The sequence below is a fragment of the Prunus persica genome, chromosome G4 (genome assembly GCF_000346465.2).
Source record: "Prunus persica cultivar Lovell chromosome G4, Prunus_persica_NCBIv2, whole genome shotgun sequence".
Taxonomy (NCBI): Eukaryota; Viridiplantae; Streptophyta; class Magnoliopsida; order Rosales; family Rosaceae; genus Prunus; species Prunus persica.
The window spans coordinates 6327492-6346136 of record NC_034012.1 but is presented as its reverse complement, the minus strand read 5'-3'; the positions used below and the strand labels follow the sequence as shown (position 1 = coordinate 6346136).

At 37.2% G+C, this 18645-nt stretch overlaps 4 protein-coding genes across 4 annotated transcripts; 2 read left to right on the top strand and 2 right to left on the bottom strand.

Moving 5' to 3' along the window:
• Positions 228–2442, bottom strand: LOC18779113 (zinc transporter 1). The gene is made up of 3 exons (XM_020562034.1): positions 1814–2442; positions 1272–1421; positions 228–688 (listed from the first exon to the last, which is right to left on the bottom strand). The coding sequence occupies exons 1-3, from the start codon at positions 2423–2425 to the stop codon at positions 383–385; spliced, it is 1068 nt and encodes a 355-aa protein (XP_020417623.1). The 5' UTR covers positions 2426–2442; the 3' UTR covers positions 228–382.
• LOC18779834 (zinc transporter 5) lies at positions 5646–7640 on the bottom strand. The gene is made up of 3 exons (XM_007212301.2): positions 6783–7640; positions 6529–6678; positions 5646–6173 (listed from the first exon to the last, which is right to left on the bottom strand). The coding sequence occupies exons 1-3, from the start codon at positions 7377–7379 to the stop codon at positions 5859–5861; spliced, it is 1062 nt and encodes a 353-aa protein (XP_007212363.1). The 5' UTR covers positions 7380–7640; the 3' UTR covers positions 5646–5858.
• On the top strand, positions 10951–13542 carry LOC18779630 (receptor-like protein 12). The gene has a single exon (XM_020562033.1). The coding sequence runs from the start codon at positions 11107–11109 to the stop codon at positions 12919–12921; it is 1815 nt and encodes a 604-aa protein (XP_020417622.1). The 5' UTR covers positions 10951–11106; the 3' UTR covers positions 12922–13542.
• Positions 14274–17653, top strand: LOC18780837 (probable LRR receptor-like serine/threonine-protein kinase At4g36180). Its single transcript, XM_007212818.2, has one exon. It carries the CDS (start codon positions 14454–14456, stop codon positions 17376–17378), a length of 2925 nt encoding a protein of 974 aa, XP_007212880.2. The 5' UTR covers positions 14274–14453; the 3' UTR covers positions 17379–17653.

Genomic DNA, 18645 nt, shown 5'->3' with positions numbered 1-18645 from the left:
CAATATAGGAGACAAATTTATGTGAAACGAGGACAATGTGTTCCTACTTGTAATGGCGAGTGTGGTCATTGGTATCTTGGAACATGTCTCCCCAATATCTTTTAACTCTCAACATTTCAAAACTGAATTATGACATATGTCTCATGTTATTTGTTTAAGATATGATCGTTATATTCATTCCATGTTTTTTACACTTTTCTGTGGGTGGAAGAATTAGATTGTTGCACTGACACATTTACCAAATTTCCACTAGACATTTCAAGATGAAAGTAAACAGAGAAGCCTAAAAACAAAACAAAAACACACAAAAGAGCATGCCTAAGAGGGATCATGCTCACTAAACCTATGTACCATACATCTAGCCCTCATTGCATTGAAGCATTTAGGCCCATTTTGCCAAGAGTGACATACAGCCAGAACCCAAAAGAAGTGAAATATTAGCCCCAAGCTGGATCCTTAAATTGCCTTGCATTCTAGGGTTCATGAAATCTGCTGCTAGAAGGTCAACCAGAGCCATGTATATTAGAATCCCAGCTGAAGCAGAGTTGAAAACCCCCTCCACAATCAGAGCAGTTGGGCTGCTCTCATTGTAAATGTTTGATATTCCCATTCCAACACCAATTCCAATTGGGGTGGTGAGGGAGAAGAAAAGCACCATGGTTGCAATAGCCCTGGACTTGAATTTGGCCTGCACAAACAATTGAAGCAACTCACATAAAATTGTATGAAAATAGAAACTCACAACCCTAAAAAATTTTGGGATTGAAAAACTTGTGAAACTTGGAACCTCGTGGTGAAGAAAAGACACATTAACACAGCTTAATTACCCTAACCCTAGAAAAATGAAAGTTGACTTTCAACAAAATGCTGCACTGAACTGATGTGAGACTGTCCCAATAGTGAACTATGCAATCCGTACTTTACAAATGAAATGAAGACACATATGGTGGTGGAATGCAATGGAGTCATTGGACCCTACAAATACGCATGATCTCTAAATAGGTACCCAGAAGATTTGTTACAACATCAACAAGACCTTTTGAAGGACGCATGTGCATATTGGTAAATGGCAACATCTTAGGGTAGAAAATGATGAATGTTTCCAAGACCATACATGCATTAAAAAAAAATTATATATTTATTTTATTTGTACATTTTCTTATAACCAAGAAAGTTAGCAGAGTTTGCTTTCATATATTTATTTTGTATTTATAGGGTGACTAAATGAGACAATGGAGAAAAGGAAAAATCCTGAAGGAAATTGAAGATACCTGAGAGATGCAGCCACCAAGGCCCATGCCTTCAAAAAATTGATGGAAAGTCAAAGCTGCTACCAGAGGTTTGATTGTTCTGGGACTCTGAGAGGCACCTAAAGATATCCCAATGATGACTGAATGAACCACGATCCCAAGCTCCAGAACCTGTAAAACGTTTACATCAGAAAACTAGAGCAGCAAAAAGAACAGGAAAATGAAATTAACACACAAAAACAAAAAAGAAAATTGTAAAATTAAAACAAACTAATCAATGCAGGACCACCATAGTTTGTAACCAATTGAACAAAAGAGTTCTTTGATCAATCAGATAAGAAAATGTTTCAATTCAGGACTCACTCAAGCTTCTTCCTTCTGGGAATAATTTCAAATACCTGTATGCTTGTAAATTGTAATTACAAAGTATAGGAAGTAGTTCATAGGAATGGCAGAGCAAAAAACAGAGGACACAGGGGAGAAACAGAGTGTGCACCTACCCAACAAACTCTATCACCAAAAATATTGAACCATAAACAACTAAAAATACAAGCCAACTCTACCTGTGATATCACTCGATGCCTAATAAGCTCGAAAGATGAAGCTGAATCCTCCGGTAAAATTGCACCGGATCCATGGGCATGACCATGTGTGGCATGAGTATGAACATGCACATGACCCTCATGCACCCCATGCATCTCCTCATCCTCTTTCACTGGCAGTGCTTTAGTGAAATGTGACCTTCTGTAATAACTGGTGGCAAAGGTATCGATCATCATCGTCCCAATAGCCGAAAGCATTGCAATGAAGCCGGTAAATGGGAAATTCCCCCATGGTGTTTGGCTGAGGCAGGGGCTTGTCAAGCTCTCAAATGCCTCAGGCAAGATATGGATGAACCCTGTTGCTAGAATCACGCCAGCAGCAAAGGCTTTGATCATGAAGAAGATATCGTTTTCGGGGCGCAGAGTTGGGATTTTCTTGCCCAACATTGGGAGAGAGACACCAAGCACACTGGCTATGAGGATTGAACTTATTGCAACTAGCTTGAACTTGAGAACCTTGACCTTGTCATGGTGTTGGGTTTCTTTGCTACATGTGCATTCTGCAGAAACCAAAATGGGGACAAACAGAAGAAGAAGAAGAAGAAGAGTGTGAGATGGAGTGAGCTTTCTCATGGCTTTCAGTGTGTGGGGGGGGGGGGGGGGGGGGGGGGGGAGAGGAGAGAGAGAGAGAGAGAGTAGAGGAAGGCTTCGAAATTTGATGTGGGATGTGAAGGAGTGAGCCTATTGCTTACTGTATATATGAGTTGGAGAGTTCAGGAAAAGCAAAGGGGTTGAGGTGAAAATGGCGACATGGAATTCAATTCTATTTGTAAGAAAGGAAAGTGTGGGGTTGCCAATTGTGTGGTTAATGGAGCCAAATGACGACATTATGTGTTAATGAACAGCTTAAAGGAGGTTAGGACTTTAATTAGGCTTTCAAGTCTCTTTCCGAACCATGATGATAATGATCCATGACTAAGAAATTTTCTTCTTGTTGGCAAAGAAAAGCAAAAGGGGCACTTGAAAGATTAAATTAGTATCCCATCTTGGAGTGGTTATTAGCCAATGCATGAGCATGAATTCTGTTTACCTAGGGAAGGAATTTGACTTGCCGTGTGGAGCACCATCAAGCACTAAAAAGGTTTTGAACATGGTAGATCATTTAACTGATTTGTTAGTTTATTTATCTAACATTTGAATTCTTTTTTTTTTTTTTTGGCGATTCAGTAATTGTTTAATATGGTAGAGGAATTTGGTTGTAGGAGGTTCTGTGTTTGAAATCGAGAGTGAGATTGTATTTAAGAGTTATGTTAGCGACAATCATCCACGCACGCATGAATGACTGTCAACTGTTGATGTATTATGTAATTCACGTGCATCAAATGCTAATTGATGCACATCCACACGCCGGTCAATGCATTGCATAACTGCATGCGCCATGTTGGTAACATTTCTTTTCTACACAAACTTCTGTCCAGGTCCAGTGATTTTCTAACATTGATGAAAACAATAATACTGATATTGCTTGCACGATCACTGCATTATAGAGATATTGATTATAACACCAACCAGGAAAAATATGAGTGCATGTCAGTGCCGATGGCATTTCAAAATCTGCTACCATACAACAAAAGTATAGCATATAAAACGACTCCCATCGTAGACAAGTTGCACAATAAGAAAACTAAATTGTTATTAAATTGAGAAAAGCTAAAATGGGTATCTAGCCAAAAGGCCTAGAACACAAGGCCATTGGAGGGATCAGATTATGTTTTTTTTGGTTTTTGTTTTTGGAAAATAACAAATTAGATTTCCTTCAACTTTTTTCCCCAAAACTTATAATTTTTTTTTTCTTTCACTTATTATTCTTTATGCTATATGCTGGTTACTTTAGACTAGAAAGAGAGATGAAGAAAACTTAGACTTATTCAATGTCGTAGAAGCTCCACCCATTGTGATCTGACAACTTTATGTTATGCATATACTTCATGGAAGGTCAAGGACCAAAGATCTAACTGCATGCGTAATGCTGTTACATTCTTTCATCTTTCTTCATTTTACTTTGTTAAGTCAAACAGATTATATATGGTGACATTATAAAGCTCAAAAATGAAAGCTAGTTGCAATAAGTTCGATGCTTATAAGGGGCACCAGCCACATAAAGATTGAACTTGTTGCACCTAGCTTGCATTTGAGAGCTTTGGCTTCGTCACGATCCGCGGCAGCGAAACTGCATGTGCATTCTGCAGAAAGCAAGAGATTGAAGGGACAGGAAGAAGAAGAAGAAGAAGAAGATTGCAAAAGATAAAGGAGTGGTGTAGAGTGGCCTGCTATGGCTGTGGCTTGTTTAAGCCTATTCCATAGACTTTGTATTTATATATGTATAGATATGATCATATGAGTTGAGAGAATTTGGAAAAAGCAAGGGCTAGAGTAAAAATGACGACATGGAATTGAAGTGTGGGGTTGACGAATGACAAGTGTGTGCATTTTGAACAAAACTTGCCATATAATTAAATTGCATTACAGAACTATTTGGTACCAGAACAAGAATTTGTCCCATGCAACAAAACAGTACACACTCTGCCTAGCCTCAATTGTCATGAAATTGAGAAAGCCATAAAACCCTAGAACTGGAATTTTGATTTTGTACCTTTTTCTCTTCATTTGACTTTGTGACCAAAACAACTTAGGATGACAATTGGGTACCCCAACTTATATAATGAAAGTGAAAGACTAGTGTTTTTGTCTCTACCCATTTATGATAAACTAAAAAAGGATAGTCACTATGTCCAATAACTTTATATAAATAATAAGTGTTTAGCCTTTCATGCAACAAAATCAACTTATAAATGTACATCTTCTTTTCAGATTTCATGTCTTAATCATTTTAAAACTACATAGGATTTGCTTTGCAATGTATTTTTAGGTCTCACATAGTCCCGGCCTTAATGGGTTAGATTAAGGGTGGGGACGGACGGACGAACAGATACAATTATACATCTTGGAACTGTCCCTGTCTCGGTTTACCTATTCGATTTTATAAATAAGAATATATATAGGGTGCTATACTATGTATTTATGGCCACATCTATCTTTTCGAAAATAAAAAAGAGAAAAAGAAATTCTATCAAGTCTCTGCCCATCCCATTTAGAGGCAAAGACAGAGATAGGATGACAAACTTGACGCTACCCTGTTGGCATTCAATGTATATATGCTTCCATTTTGTCCCTGCCCCTTTCCCACCTCCTTTTTCAGCCTAAAATGAAAATATAGTAATTTCAATCAAAAAAAGAAATAATAATATGCAAGTCGTAATTTAATTGGTTCAGAACATAATTCCAATAATGGTTGGTTGGTGGTCCTACAGATTACAACATATTATTCCTCCAGGAATATATTTCACAACTGGAATTTTAGTTTTTGGACCAGTTTCGTAACACACTCTACTGCCACGAATATCAACCTAAAGATTTTAGAACATATTGTGTGAATAATGAGTAAAAACTAAGCTCATAAACAAAAAGAGATTCCCCCACTTTGGTCGGTCCCAAATGAAGGAGAAACACTTTCATGCGGACAACACGTTTTGCTATTCGGCCAATAACGCAATGATACATAAAATAATTTTTTCACGTGTCATTGTGTTATTAGTTAAGAATAACAAAACAATACTATCTCATTACAAGTAAGTTTTTATGCAATTGAAGATAATTTGTTATCTTGTAATTCAATTCAAGCAAAGCCCTACAATAAGTCTAATGCCATGCTATTTAAAATCTTCTTGATTTTTGGTGCACTTGGAAAGTTCAAAAACCCACATTCTAAAAAATGGTTCAATTTTTTTCATTACATAGCATTTTTTGAGGATATTTTCAGCAATATCATACAAAATTTACACACATTATAAAAATGTGAGGTAAACAAACATATGTCTGCATATTGTTTGCAGTTGAACATGGACCCCCCCTTCAAGCCAAAAAGAACATGGACCCCCCATGCATTGATTGGGCTGATATAAATCATGTCGCCATATATATAAAACTTTAGTAAACTGGAATCTAATTAGGATTCTCCCCACTTGGCCATGAGAGACATAAAACATGCTCCTAAAAGAAGAGTAAAATTAGCACCAAGTTGGAGCTTTGGATTTCCTAGCATTTTGGCATTGTTTATGAAATCAGCTGCAAGAAGATCAACAAGCGCCATGTAAATGAGAATCCCAGCAGATGCTGATAAGAGAAGCCCTTGAACAATTAGTGCAGTTGGGCTGCTCTTAGTGTAGGTGTTTGATATTGCAATGCCAACAGCTATCCCAGCTGGGGTGGTAAGGGAAAAAAATAGCACCATTGTTGCCATGGTTTTATGCTTGAACTTTGCCTGCACAAATCATAAATGTCCTAGCTTAATTAATTTCCATCAGAAACAGCCTTAAATTAGTTACATTTTGCCAAATTACTTTTCATTTTCAACTTGAAAAAAATTATTACTGAAAAAAAAGGAAATAAAGAAAGAAGTGACTACATGATAGTATAATAAAGGAAAAAGGATCAATAAGTTAAAATGTGTCAAATCAATTTACTATATTATTGTGAAGAAAAACAATAATGCACTTGGATTGATTTGGACTAACTTGTAGGAGTTTATATTTTTATTTGTATTTTTTAGGAGCATAATTCTTTGCTTCTTATTATTTGGTTGACAAACAAATTTGCTTGTTAAGAACTGAGAGTACCTGATAGATGCATCCACCAAGCCCCATGCCCTCAAAGAATTGATGGAAACTCAATGCTGCCACCAAAGGCTTGATTGTGTGAGGGCTTTGACAAGCACCAAGGGAGATCCCAATGATCACTGAATGAACCACAATTCCTAACTCCAAAACCTGCAGTTTTGTAAATTGTATTGCATTATTTCAATCAATTAATCAAGTTCATATGTGTATAGGAAATTCAGATGTTTTTTCAAAGACAATTTACTTGAAACTACCTGAGATATGATACGATGGCGGATAAGCTCTGACGAATTTGAAGATTCTAACACCAATGCAGAACCATGGACATGACCAGCATGATGTGCCCCATGATCACTCTCTTCATCACCATCAACTGGCTGAGATTTCTTGAGCTCAGACCTCTTATGGTACCCAGTAGCAATAGCTTCCATCATCAATGTACCAATGGCTGATACCATAGCAACAAAACCTGTAAAGGGAAACCTTCCCCATGGATTTTTACTTAGGCAGGGACTTGTCAAACTTTCATGAGCATCAGGAAGCACATGAACAAACCCTGTTGCTAAGATCACCCCAGCCGCAAAGGCCTTGATTAGGAGATAAAAGTCCTTATCTGGGTGGAGAATCGACGATATGTTCTTCAACAGGAACGGAAGGCAAACTCCTATAGCACCAGAAACTAGAACTGAAACTATTGCAACTAGTTTATATCGGAGCACTTCCTTGGATTTGTTTTGATCTTTGGGTTGCTTTTCACATGTGCAGGCTGAAGATGCTAAAATTGGAAGAAGAAGAATGAAAAAGAGGATGGTGATCAAGGAACTGTTTGAATCATATCTGAACTTGATCATTGTATATCATGGAAAGAAGAAAGAAAGTTAGAAAACATATAAGAAAGAATTGAAGAAACTGTGGTGGGAATATTTCCATGCTCATTGCTCATACATAGATTTTTTTTTTTAAAGTGATCTTTGTGATGCTCATTGCTCACAAAGACAAAGACAATTATTGGTGAGTCAACATAGAAACAGAACAGATGACCTCTAGAGACAGAGAAAGAGGCCAAATGTGTCCTTAGTGGTCGTCAAGTACAAGAGCAAGCAAGGGCCATACATTATTATTCAATCTAACAACCACATAACTAAATTCCAAATCTGGCACTGATTACTGGAGTAATACAGAAAAGTTCCATTATTAATTATGCTTTTAATTCTATGTGCTACTTAAAAATCAGAATAGACAAAACCAACCTACAAAGGGTATCTGATCCGTTTAGTTTCATCAGTGTATTGGATACCCTCCAGCTCTCCAAGGTGAAGCCAAAAACTTGTGAATCCATGGAGAAAGCCCAGTAGTACTAGAGAGTAACCCTATCAAACACTTTCTTTTTTTTTGGGTTGACCTCAAACATGAACTTTCGGTTGCCTCATCAAATTTTGATGAGTCTTTCACTACCTAATTTCCTTTCCATCCCATTCACATTTTGCTTAAACATATTGCTTATTGATATATAACTCGACTTTTCCTAGCATATCAAAAGGCACGATTTTCTTCTATTTTATTAATAGAGGATTGGGGGATTCGAATTTGAGATTTCTTTCGACGTTCGAAAGAGAAGTACCACTAAACTAGACTAGTTGAGACACAATCAAGTTAAGAAGGGATGATGTGAGAGATAATGCTAATTTGGTTGTCCAAAATACTTTTATTGTCACATGCTAGCATTCCCCATGACAAAGTTAAGGAATGACACATGCTACCATTCCCCTTCACTATAATAATGAGAGGTAGATTTTAAAGAGGTTTAAACATCTTCTCATAATAATGGAAGCTCTCTGTATATCAGTCCTTTTCTATTGAGGGATCCCTTAAATAATTTTATTGGAAGGACGCCCTTTAGGGTACCCTACAATTTTTTTCCCAATGATCCAAACCATCTATTTTTTAGGTCTTCATTCATAGATCTTCCTTACAAAAAAATTAGACAAATCGGAAACCATTTCGACATTCAATTGTGTCTTACAAAATCAATGAATACGGTGCTTCAAGAAAATACTAAAATTTCAATAACTTAATTGAGTGGTCAAATGATATCAGATTCAGGTGATTTTTTGTAGAGATGATCTTTGAATGAGTATCTACAAAATAGACGGTTTGGATTAGTGAAATACAATCCAGAGTGGGGCCTACAAGGGGTGTCCCTCAAATAAGCTTATTTGAGGGATCCTTCAATGAAAACTCTCTGTATATTATATATATATATATATATATATATACAGTCCCCTTCTATTGAGGGATCCCTCAAATAATTTTATTTGAGGGACGCCCTTTAGGGTACCCTACAATTCTTTTCCCAATAATCCAAACCATCTATTTTTTAGGTATTCATTCATAGATCATCCTTACAAAAAATTAGACAAATCGGAAACTGTTTCGACATCCAATTGTGTCTTACAAAATCAATGAACACGGTGCTTTAAGAAAAGTACTAAAATTTCAATAACTCAATTGAGTGGTCACATGATATCGGATTCAAGTGATTTTTTGTAGAGATGATCTTTGAATGAGTATCTACAAAATAGACGGTTTGGATTAGTGAAATACAATCCGGAGTGGGGCCTACAAGGGGTGTCCCTCAAATAAGCTTATTTGAGGGATCCCTCAATGGAAGCTCTCTGTATATATATATATGTGTGAGATAAAATGATGGACCAAATGGGAAGGAGAAGATCCATGGAATGAGCTCTCAACTTGTGGGCTTCCAAAGTTGGTTTAGGTTTGATTGGACCAATAACACAAACAAAAACATATTGCAAGACTTGTGTGCTTCCAAAGTGGATACAATTCAAGCGATTTGGAATTTTCAAGAATTGGAAATGCACAAGGATCAGACAAAGAATAAGAACTTTGTGGATAGAAACAACGAATAAGAACGTCATCGATTAACGTTCTTTGCAATTGCTGGGTGGAACACATTGGGAAAAAAATTCTGGAAATTAGCATCGACAACTCATAAATACCAAACGCGTCCTTAAAGATAATGCAATGAACGTACACCAGGGTTTTGGCCAATTATCGAAAAGGCAAGTAAAAAAGAAAATCGATGACAATAAGGTCAAGGTCTTCCACCACGTGATGGAGAGTCTTGCCCTTCTTTCCCGTTCCTCGCAGGTCTAATAGCAAAGATGATAATGATAGTGATGGGTTAAGGAAAAATGCTTGCAAACTTGTAGAATGGGTTGGTTAATGTTCTCCAGTAAAATAACCATTGACTTGCAACCTTTTAGAAGACCTTCAGATAAATTTTTACACGCTCCTTGCCTTGCCTTGCCTCCTATATTTGATTTCACTCGTTGAGTAGCCGTCTGCAACAAACAAATTGAGAGAAACTTTATTTGCATAATGGATACTTCTTATTCAAACTTATTCAACCCTCTCTATATTTCTCACTTTTTGTTCCTTTTGTTTTTGGCATCTTCATGTCTGCACACTAGCAGTCACTTCTGTTTCTGTTTGGTTGATGGAGTTCCAAGCACTGGTAGTGTGAGATCATGCATCGAGGAAGAGAGAAGTGCGCTTCTCAGTTTTAAACAGGATCTCAAGGATCCCTCTGGAAGGCTTTCTTCTTGGGCGGGTCGCGATTGCTGTCAATGGCAAGGGATTTCGTGCAACAATCGCACCGGTCATGTGGCGAAGGTGAATCTCCGGAATCCATTTCCATATGTTTTCGAGTATGACGACGAGTGAGACGAGTTGGCTTATAAGCAGTCTTGCTTGGGGGGTAAGATAAATCCTTCTTTGCTTAGCTTGAGATATTTAAATTATCTAGATCTAAGCAACAATGATTTTCATGGGATTCACATCCCTAAGTTCTTTGGGGAGCTTAAAAGTCTGAGGTATCTCAATCTATCGTATGCATCATTTTCGAGAGAGATTCCCCACTCTCTCGGTAACTTATCAAAATTGAACTATCTTGATCTCTGCTTTTCTTATAGTATCTCATTATATTCCACAAACTTGAATTGGCTTTCTCATCTCTCTTCCCTAAAATACCTTAATCTCAATGGAGTGAATCTTAGCAGCACAGGAGTTACAAATTGGCTGCATCATCTTAACATGCTTCCTTCCTTACTGGAGTTACACTTATCTAATTGCTTCATTGAAAGCCTTCCACTATCACTACAGAAGATTAACTTCACCTCACTTTCGGTCCTTGATTTGTCATATAATTCGTTCAATACTTCTTCATCTCCCAGCTGGCTTTTCAATCTTACCAACCTCAGAAAATTTGATTTAAGCGGGAATTCTTTCGGTGGTCCTTTTCCCGATGAACTTGCAAGCCTCAAATCACTAGAATACCTAGATTTAACTGACTTCGGCCTCAAAGGTCGAATTCCAAGAGTCATTGGAAATATGTGCAAACTGAAGTTTTGAAGTCTTAGTTGGAACGATTTTGATGGTGAGAAAATTGAAGAGTTTTGGAGGAGTTTGTCAAACTGTCCAAATAATACAATAGCATTAGAATCACTAGATTTGTCTGATTGTGGGCTTGAAGGCCAACTGCCGGACTCCTTAGGAATGTTAACAAGTCTGCAGCATCTACACCTTTCGGGGCTCCTACTTTGGGGTTCAATTCCAGAATCTATTGGAAACTTGTCATCCTTGAAAACACTGGACTTGTCTAATAATTATATGAACGGCTCCATTCCAGAAAGTTTGGGAAAACTCTCCCAGCTAGCTGAACTTGATCTGTCTTATAATTCATGGGAAGGCATTCTAACGAAAGCCCATTTCATAAATCTCACCAGATTAAAAGCCTTTTCAATATCCAGTGAGATAAAAGCAAAGCCCACGTCCCTCGTTTTAAATGTGGCTTATGATTGGGTTCCTCCTTTCAAACTCCACACGCTTGACATTGAACACTGCAGAGTAGGTCATGGTTTTGGGGCATTGATTCAATCTCAGACTGAACTAGTAGTTGTCAGGCTTCATAATACTTTCATCTCGGATTCCATACCAGAGGAATGGTTGTCGAAGATATCTTCCCAAGTCAAACATTTGGATTTATCTTACAACAACTTCAGTGGAAGGCTTCCATTACATTTGAAGTTTCCAAAGCTACAGAGTTTCAATTTGGGTCATAATCAATTGGAAGGCCCGCTTCCACTTTGGACCACTAAAGTCAACTTCCTTGATCTTCACAACAATTTATTTTCCGGGCCAATTCCCTCCAATTTAGACCAATTTATGTCACAATTGAATTATTTGGATGTTTCTGAGAATAATTTGAATGGTACTATTCCACTCTCTATTTGCAACATGAAGGATATGGAAGTCATTTTGCTAAGACACAATCAACTATTTGGAGAATTCCCTCAACAGTGGAGTTTGTGGAGTAGAATACGCATTATTGACGTCTCACACAACAATCTTTCTGGTAATATTTCGAGTTCAATGGGTATCCCAAGTTCTCTTGAACAATTTAAGGTGAATAATAATAATTTTGGTGGTGAGATTCCTTTTTCCTTGCAAAATTGTAGTGATTTGGTCATACTTAATCTTGAACACAACAAATTCACTGGAAACCTACCTTTATGGCTTGGATCAAACGTATCCACATTGCAACTGTTACAACTGCGATCCAACCTTTTAAGCGGGCATATCCCCCACCATATCTGCAATCTTCCCTACCTTCATGTCCTAGACCTTGCTCACAACTTCTTTTCAGGGACCATTCCCAATTGTTTGAAAAATATGACTTGTCTAGTTGAAGTTAATGTTGCATGCCATAATTTCACCTCATATGATACATATTATGGAAGAACAACAATAACGTCAAAAGGGAAAGAGCTCGAATATGAAGATGGCCAGTTAGCCATGTGGGGAAACATGATTGATCTTTCGTCAAACAATTTTGAAGGTGAAATCCCTGAACAAGTAGGCAGGCTGGTTGAATTGAGTACGTTGAACTTGTCGATGAATCGATTAATTGGAGAGATTCCTTCAAGCATCGGAAAATTACGCTGGCTTGAAACTCTTGATCTCTCACACAACCAGCTTTCAGGACATATCCCTCAAAACTTTTCTTCTTTAACCTCCCTATCTCACTTGAACTTATCTTACAACAACTTGATTGGAAAAATACCTTCAGGAAACCAACTCCAAACCTTCGATGATCCATCTATTTATGAACACAATCCATCATTGTGTGGGGCTCCTCTTTCAATTGTATGCCCTACAGATGACACAAAAACAAGACAAACTTTTCTTACAGAAGATCACAGTAAAGATGATGAGGAAAGGTTTTGGTTTTACGTCGGCATGGCACTTGGTTTCATCATAGGCTTTTGGGCTGTTTGTGGAACGTTGGTCCTAAAAGAGTCATGGAGGTAAGGGAGATTATGATACGAAGAGAAAATAAAAATGTGCATGCGTGTTCTGGTGGGCTACTGGTCCTCCTGTTGATGCTGAAGCTTACTTTTGGAACATGTCTTAGCTTTTAAATTGTTGCTTTTGCTAGTTTTTTATTTGGTTTGGCGTGTTTTGTATTAGTGTGCTTTCCTCACTTTGTGTTTTGGGTCTCTCACGAGGGGCAATGGATCTTGTCATAGCTTCTAGGTGTTACTCTTTTATTTGTTCAATAAATTTCTCTTGTACTGTTAATTATCAAAACAAAGGAAAAAGAAAAAAAAAAACAATAACACTAAGCATGTGTGCACTTGTCGTCGATAAAATAAATGAAAGGAACTAGGATGGTATATTGACATATGGGTTTTTTTTTTTTCTTTTCTTTTCACTCTTGTCTATCTTATAAGAAATGAGTTAAAAAGAGATACTTCTAATTATGAAACTATTGGTGCGTTTACCTCATCAAATTTTGAAGAGTCTCTCACCACCTAATTTCCATCCCATTTTATTCACAGTTTGCTTAAGCCGCATTACATGTCAAGTTAAGAAAGCGCTCATGAAAATATGCATGAGTGTAGAAATATAAGATATTGTTACCTTGTTAATAGTAAGACATAAATAAGTTACCTACATATGCAGAGAGCTCACAAATACAAAAACATATTCCCCTTTATAAAAAGAAGCAAAAAGTACAAGGAAAAATGCTTGTAAACTCTAGTAAAATAACCAGCACCAAACTCTAGGAAAAATGCTTGAAAAGAGAGAAGTGAGACTTCTGTATTTTCTCTCTCTTTTTTTTTTTTGGGGTGTGTGTTTGGCCAAGAAGTATCCAAAATCTACAACAGAAGCTGCAATTGGATTCACTGTAAAAACTCGGTTCCATTAGAAAATTTTTATTTAAAAAATATATAAATAATGTGGTCCATATCCATACTACAATACAAAGGAAAAGTTGAATGTGCCAACTTTTTTCTATTTCATGCAATACGTTTTGGAAATTTGTAAGCATGACTTGTGAAGGTCAATGCTTTGCCTTTCGGTCTTCCTTTATTATAGCGCTTACAAAGGTGTTCGATTGGTATTATTACTTCGGCAGCCGAAGTCAAAAAAATGCATCAATAAGAATGGGCAACACCTGAGTCTGAGTGGGCTTGCAAACTTTTAGAACACGTTGAGCTTAGTGTTTTAGGTAAAGAACCATCCACTTTAATTAAGATATAAATTTTTATTACGCACTTATTGAGTGGGGATCTGCAACAAACAAATTGTAGAAAAAAAACTTGAATTGTATAATTAATGGAGGATAATGATAGTGATGGGTTAAGTGATAAGGAAAAATGCTTGCAAACTTGCAGAACGCGTTGGTTAGTGTTCTCTAGTAAAATAACCATTGACTTGCAACCTTGTAGAAGACCTTCAGATAAATTTTTACACGCTCCTTGCCTTGCCTCCTATATATGAGTTCACTCATTGAGTAGCCGTCTGCAACAAACAAATTGAGAGAACTTATTTGCATAATGGATACTTTGTATTCAAACTTATTCAACCCTCCCTATATTTCTCACTTTTTGCTCCTTTTGTTTTTGGCATCTTCATATCTGCACACTAGCAGTCACTTCTGTTTCTGTTTGGTTGATGGAGTTCCAAGCACTGGTACTGTGAGATCATGCATCGAGGAAGAGAGAAGTGCGCTTCTCAGTTTTAAACAGGATCTCAAGGATCCCTCTGGAAGGCTTTCTTCTTGGGCGGGTCGCGATTGCTGTCAATGGCGAGGGATTTCGTGCAACAACCGCACCGGTCATGTGGCAAAGGCGAATCTCCGGAATCAATATCCATATGTCTTGTATGATGAAGAGTGGGACGAGTTGGCTTATAACCAGTCTTGCTTGGGGGGTAAGATAAATCCTTCTTTGCTTAGCTTGAAATATTTAAACTATCTGGATCTAAGCTACAATGATTTTGATGGGATTCACATTCCTAAGTTCTTTGGGGAGCTTAAGAGTCTGAGGTATCTCAATATATCCTCTACATCATTTTCAGGAGAGATTCCCCATTCTCTAGGTAACTTATCAGAATTGAACTATCTTGATCTCGGCTTTTCTTATAGTATCTCATTATATTCCACAAACTTGAATTGGCTTTCTCATCTCTCTTCCCTAAAATACCTCAATCTCAATGGAGTGAATCTTAGCAGCACAGGAGTTACAAATTGGCAGCATCATCTTAACATGCTTCCTTCCTTACTGGAGTTACACTTATCTAATTGCTTCATTGAAAGCCTTCCACTATCAGTACAGAAGATTAACTTCACCTCTCTTTCGGTCCTTGATCTGTCATCTAATTACTTCAATACTTCTTCATTTCCCAGCTGGCTTTTCAATCTTACCAACCTCAGAAAACTTGATTTAAGCTGGAATTCTTTCGGTGGTTCTTTTCTCAGAGTCATTGGAAGTATGCGCAAACTGAAGTTTTTAAGTCTTCATGACAACAATTTTATTGGTGAGAAAATTGAAGAGTTTTTGAGGAGTTTGTCAAATTATCCAAATCATACAATAGCATTAGAATCACTAGATTTGTCATATTGTGGGCTCGAAGGCCAACTGCCGGACTCCATAGGAAACTTGTCATCCTTGAAAACATTGGACCTATCTAGTAATAATATGAACGGCTCCATTCCAGAAAGTTTAGGAAAACTCTCTGAACTTGTTGAACTAGATCTTTCTTCGAATTCATGGGAAGGCATTCTAAAGGAAGCCCATTTTATAAATCTCACCAGATTAAAAGCTCTTTCAATATCGACGGATCCAATAGAGAAGCCCATGTCGCTCAACATGGCTTATGATTGGGTTGCCCCTTTCAAGCTCCACAAACTTGGCATTAGATACTGCAGAGTGGGTCCTGGTTTTTGGAAATTGATTCAATCTCAGACTGAACTATTATATGTCACCCTTCAGAATACTTCCATCTCGAATTCCATACCAAAGGAATGGTTGTCGAAGATATCTTCCCAAGTCCAACATTTGGATTTATCTTACAACAACTTCAGTGGAAGACTTTCATTACAATTGAAGTTTCCAAAGCTACAGGATATCAGTTTGGATCATAATCAATTGGAAGGCCCACTTCCACTTTGGCTCCCTAATGTCTACAACGTTGATTTTCAAAGCAATTTATTTTCCGGGCCAATTCCCTCTAATTTAGACCAATTGATGCCCAAATTGATATATCTGGATGTTTCTGAGAATCGTTTAAATGGTACTATTCCACTCTCTATTTGCAACATGAAGGATTTGACAGTAATTTCGCTAAGAAACAATCAACTATTTGGAGAGTTCCCTCAATGGTGGAGTTTGTGGAGTACAATAAGCATTATTGATGTCTCACACAACAATCTTTCTGGTAATATTCCGAGTTCAATGGGTATCCCAAGTTCTCTTGAAATATTTAAGGTGAATAATAATAATTTTAGTGGTGAGATTCCTTTGTCCTTACAAAATTGCACTTCTTTGCTCATACTTAATCTTGGAGGCAACAAATTCATTGGAAACCTACCTTTATGGATTGGATCAAACGTATCCACCTTGGAAGTGTTAACACTGCAATCCAACCTTTTAAGCGGGCATATCCCCCACCATTTCTGCAATCTTCCACACCTTCACGTCTTAGACCTTGCTCACAACAACTTTTCAGGTACCATTCCTAAGTGTTTGAAAAATATGACTTGTCTAGTCGAAGTTAATGATGCATGCCAGAATGTCTCCTGGTATGCGGGATATCTTGGAAAAAGTGCAATAACGTTAAAAGGGAAAGAGCTCGAATATGATGATGGAAACTTAGCCTTGTGGGGAAATTTGATTGATCTTTCGTCAAACAATTTTGAAGGTGAAATCCCTGAACAAGTAGGCAGTCTGGTTGAATTGAGTACGTTGAACTTGTCGATGAATCAATTAACTGGAGAGATTCCTTCAAGCATCGGAAAATTACGTTGGCTTGAAACTCTTGATCTCTCACACAACCAGCTTTCAGGACATATCCCTCAAAACTTTTCTTCTTTAACCTCCCTATCTCACTTGAACTTATCTTACAACAACTTGATTGGAAATATACCTTCGGGAAACCAACTCCAAACCCTCGATGATCCATCTATTTATGAAGACAATCCGTTATTGTGTGGGCCTCCTCTTTCAACTGTTTGCCCTGGAGATGATACACGTTCAAGGCAGACTTTTACTTCAGAAGATCACAGTAAAGATGAAAACGAAATGTTTTGGTTTTATGTTGGCATGGCACTTGGTTTCATTATAGGCTTTTGGGCTGTTTGTGGAACGTTGGTCCTAAAGAAGTCGTGGAGGTATGCATATTTTAAATTCTTTGACAACGTGAAAGAGAAAGTAGCCTTAATAATTGCATTGAAAGTAGCTCGTTGGCAAGGGAGATTATGATACGAAGAGAAAATAAAAATCTGCATGTGTGTTTTGGTGGGCTACTCGTCCGACTGTTGCTGCTGAAGCTTACTTTTGAAACTTGTCTTAGCTTTTAAATTGTTACTTTTGCTAGTTTTTTATTTGGTTTGGCTTGTTTTGTATTAGTGTGCTTTCCTCACTTTGTGTTTTGAAGTCTCTCACGAGGGGCTTTGGGTCTTTTTGTCCATTTCAGGTGTTATTCTTTTATTTCTTCAATAAATTTCTCTCATATTGTCGAGATTGTCAAAACAAAGGAAAAAGAAAAAGAAAACAATAACACTACATGTATGCTTCTTTCTATCGTAACTAATTTAATATGCACTCCTTGCGTAATATATATAAATTAGTTCACTTACAGATCAATAGCCATGCTACATTTGTTTTTTATTAAGCAGCCCAAAGCTCAAAAAGCAAATGTAGTTATCATTTTAGGTACAGCATTCGCGTTTGTGTTCAGTGATTGTAAGTTGTTAATATGATAGACTCAACACTCATGTGCGCTTAGTGACTATGATCCGATGATGCATCCTAATAGTAATAAAAAGTTGAGAGTCTCATATATTGTATCATGCGACCCTTGACAACTAATAAATTCTCCACAATTAAGGATACAGTGTATTCTAATGAGTAGTAACATGTCAAATGCATGCTAAAGTATTGTAGATACAAGTCTAGCCATTTTGAATTTTTAGAGAAAGAGGCCAAATGTGTTCTTGGTGGTCGTCAAGTACAAGAGCAAGCAAGGGCCATACATTATTATTCAATCTAACAACCACATAAGTAAATTCCAAATTCTGGCACTGATTACTGGAGTAATACAGAAAAGTTCCATTATGTGCATAATTAAGAATTAATTATGCTTTTAATGCTATGTGCTTCTTAAAACTCAGAAGAGACAAACCAACCTACAAAGGGTATCTGATCCTTTTAGTTTACATCAGTGCATTGGATGCCTTCCAGCTCTGCAAGTTGAAGCCAAAAACTTGTGGATCCATGGAGAAAGCCCAATAGTACTAGAGAGTAACCATACCAAACACTTTTTTTTTTGGGTTGACCTTGGTTTTTTGGTAACTCAAACATGAACTTTCAGTTGCCTCATCAAATTTTGATGAGTCCTTCACTACCTAATTTCCTTTTCATCTCATTCACATTTTGCTTAAACATATTGCTTGTTGATAAATAACTCAACTTTTCCTAGCATATCAAAAGACACAATTTTCTTCTATTTTATTAATGGAGGATTGGG

Excerpts from the sequence above, each read along its gene's own strand:
- LOC18779113 (XM_020562034.1), bottom strand. The coding sequence starts at position 2,425 with ATGAGAAAGCTCACTCCATCTCACACTCTTCTTCTTCTTCTTCTTCTG. Across the intron at positions 1,422-1,813 it reads GGCATCGAGTGATATCACAG|GTTCTGGAGCTTGGGATCGT; the intron begins GTAGAGTTGGCT and ends AACGTTTTACAG. Across the intron at positions 689-1,271 it reads TTGGTGGCTGCATCTCTCAG|GCCAAATTCAAGTCCAGGGC; the intron begins GTATCTTCAATT and ends TTGTTTGTGCAG.
- LOC18779834 (XM_007212301.2), bottom strand. The coding sequence starts at position 7,379 with ATGATCAAGTTCAGATATGATTCAAACAGTTCCTTGATCACCATCCTC. Across the intron at positions 6,679-6,782 it reads GCCATCGTATCATATCTCAG|GTTTTGGAGTTAGGAATTGT; the intron begins GTAGTTTCAAGT and ends ACAAAACTGCAG. Across the intron at positions 6,174-6,528 it reads TTGGTGGATGCATCTATCAG|GCAAAGTTCAAGCATAAAAC; the intron begins GTACTCTCAGTT and ends TGATTTGTGCAG.
- LOC18779630 (XM_020562033.1), top strand. The coding sequence starts at position 11,107 with ATGTTAACAAGTCTGCAGCATCTACACCTTTCGGGGCTCCTACTTTGG.
- LOC18780837 (XM_007212818.2), top strand. The coding sequence starts at position 14,454 with ATGGATACTTTGTATTCAAACTTATTCAACCCTCCCTATATTTCTCAC.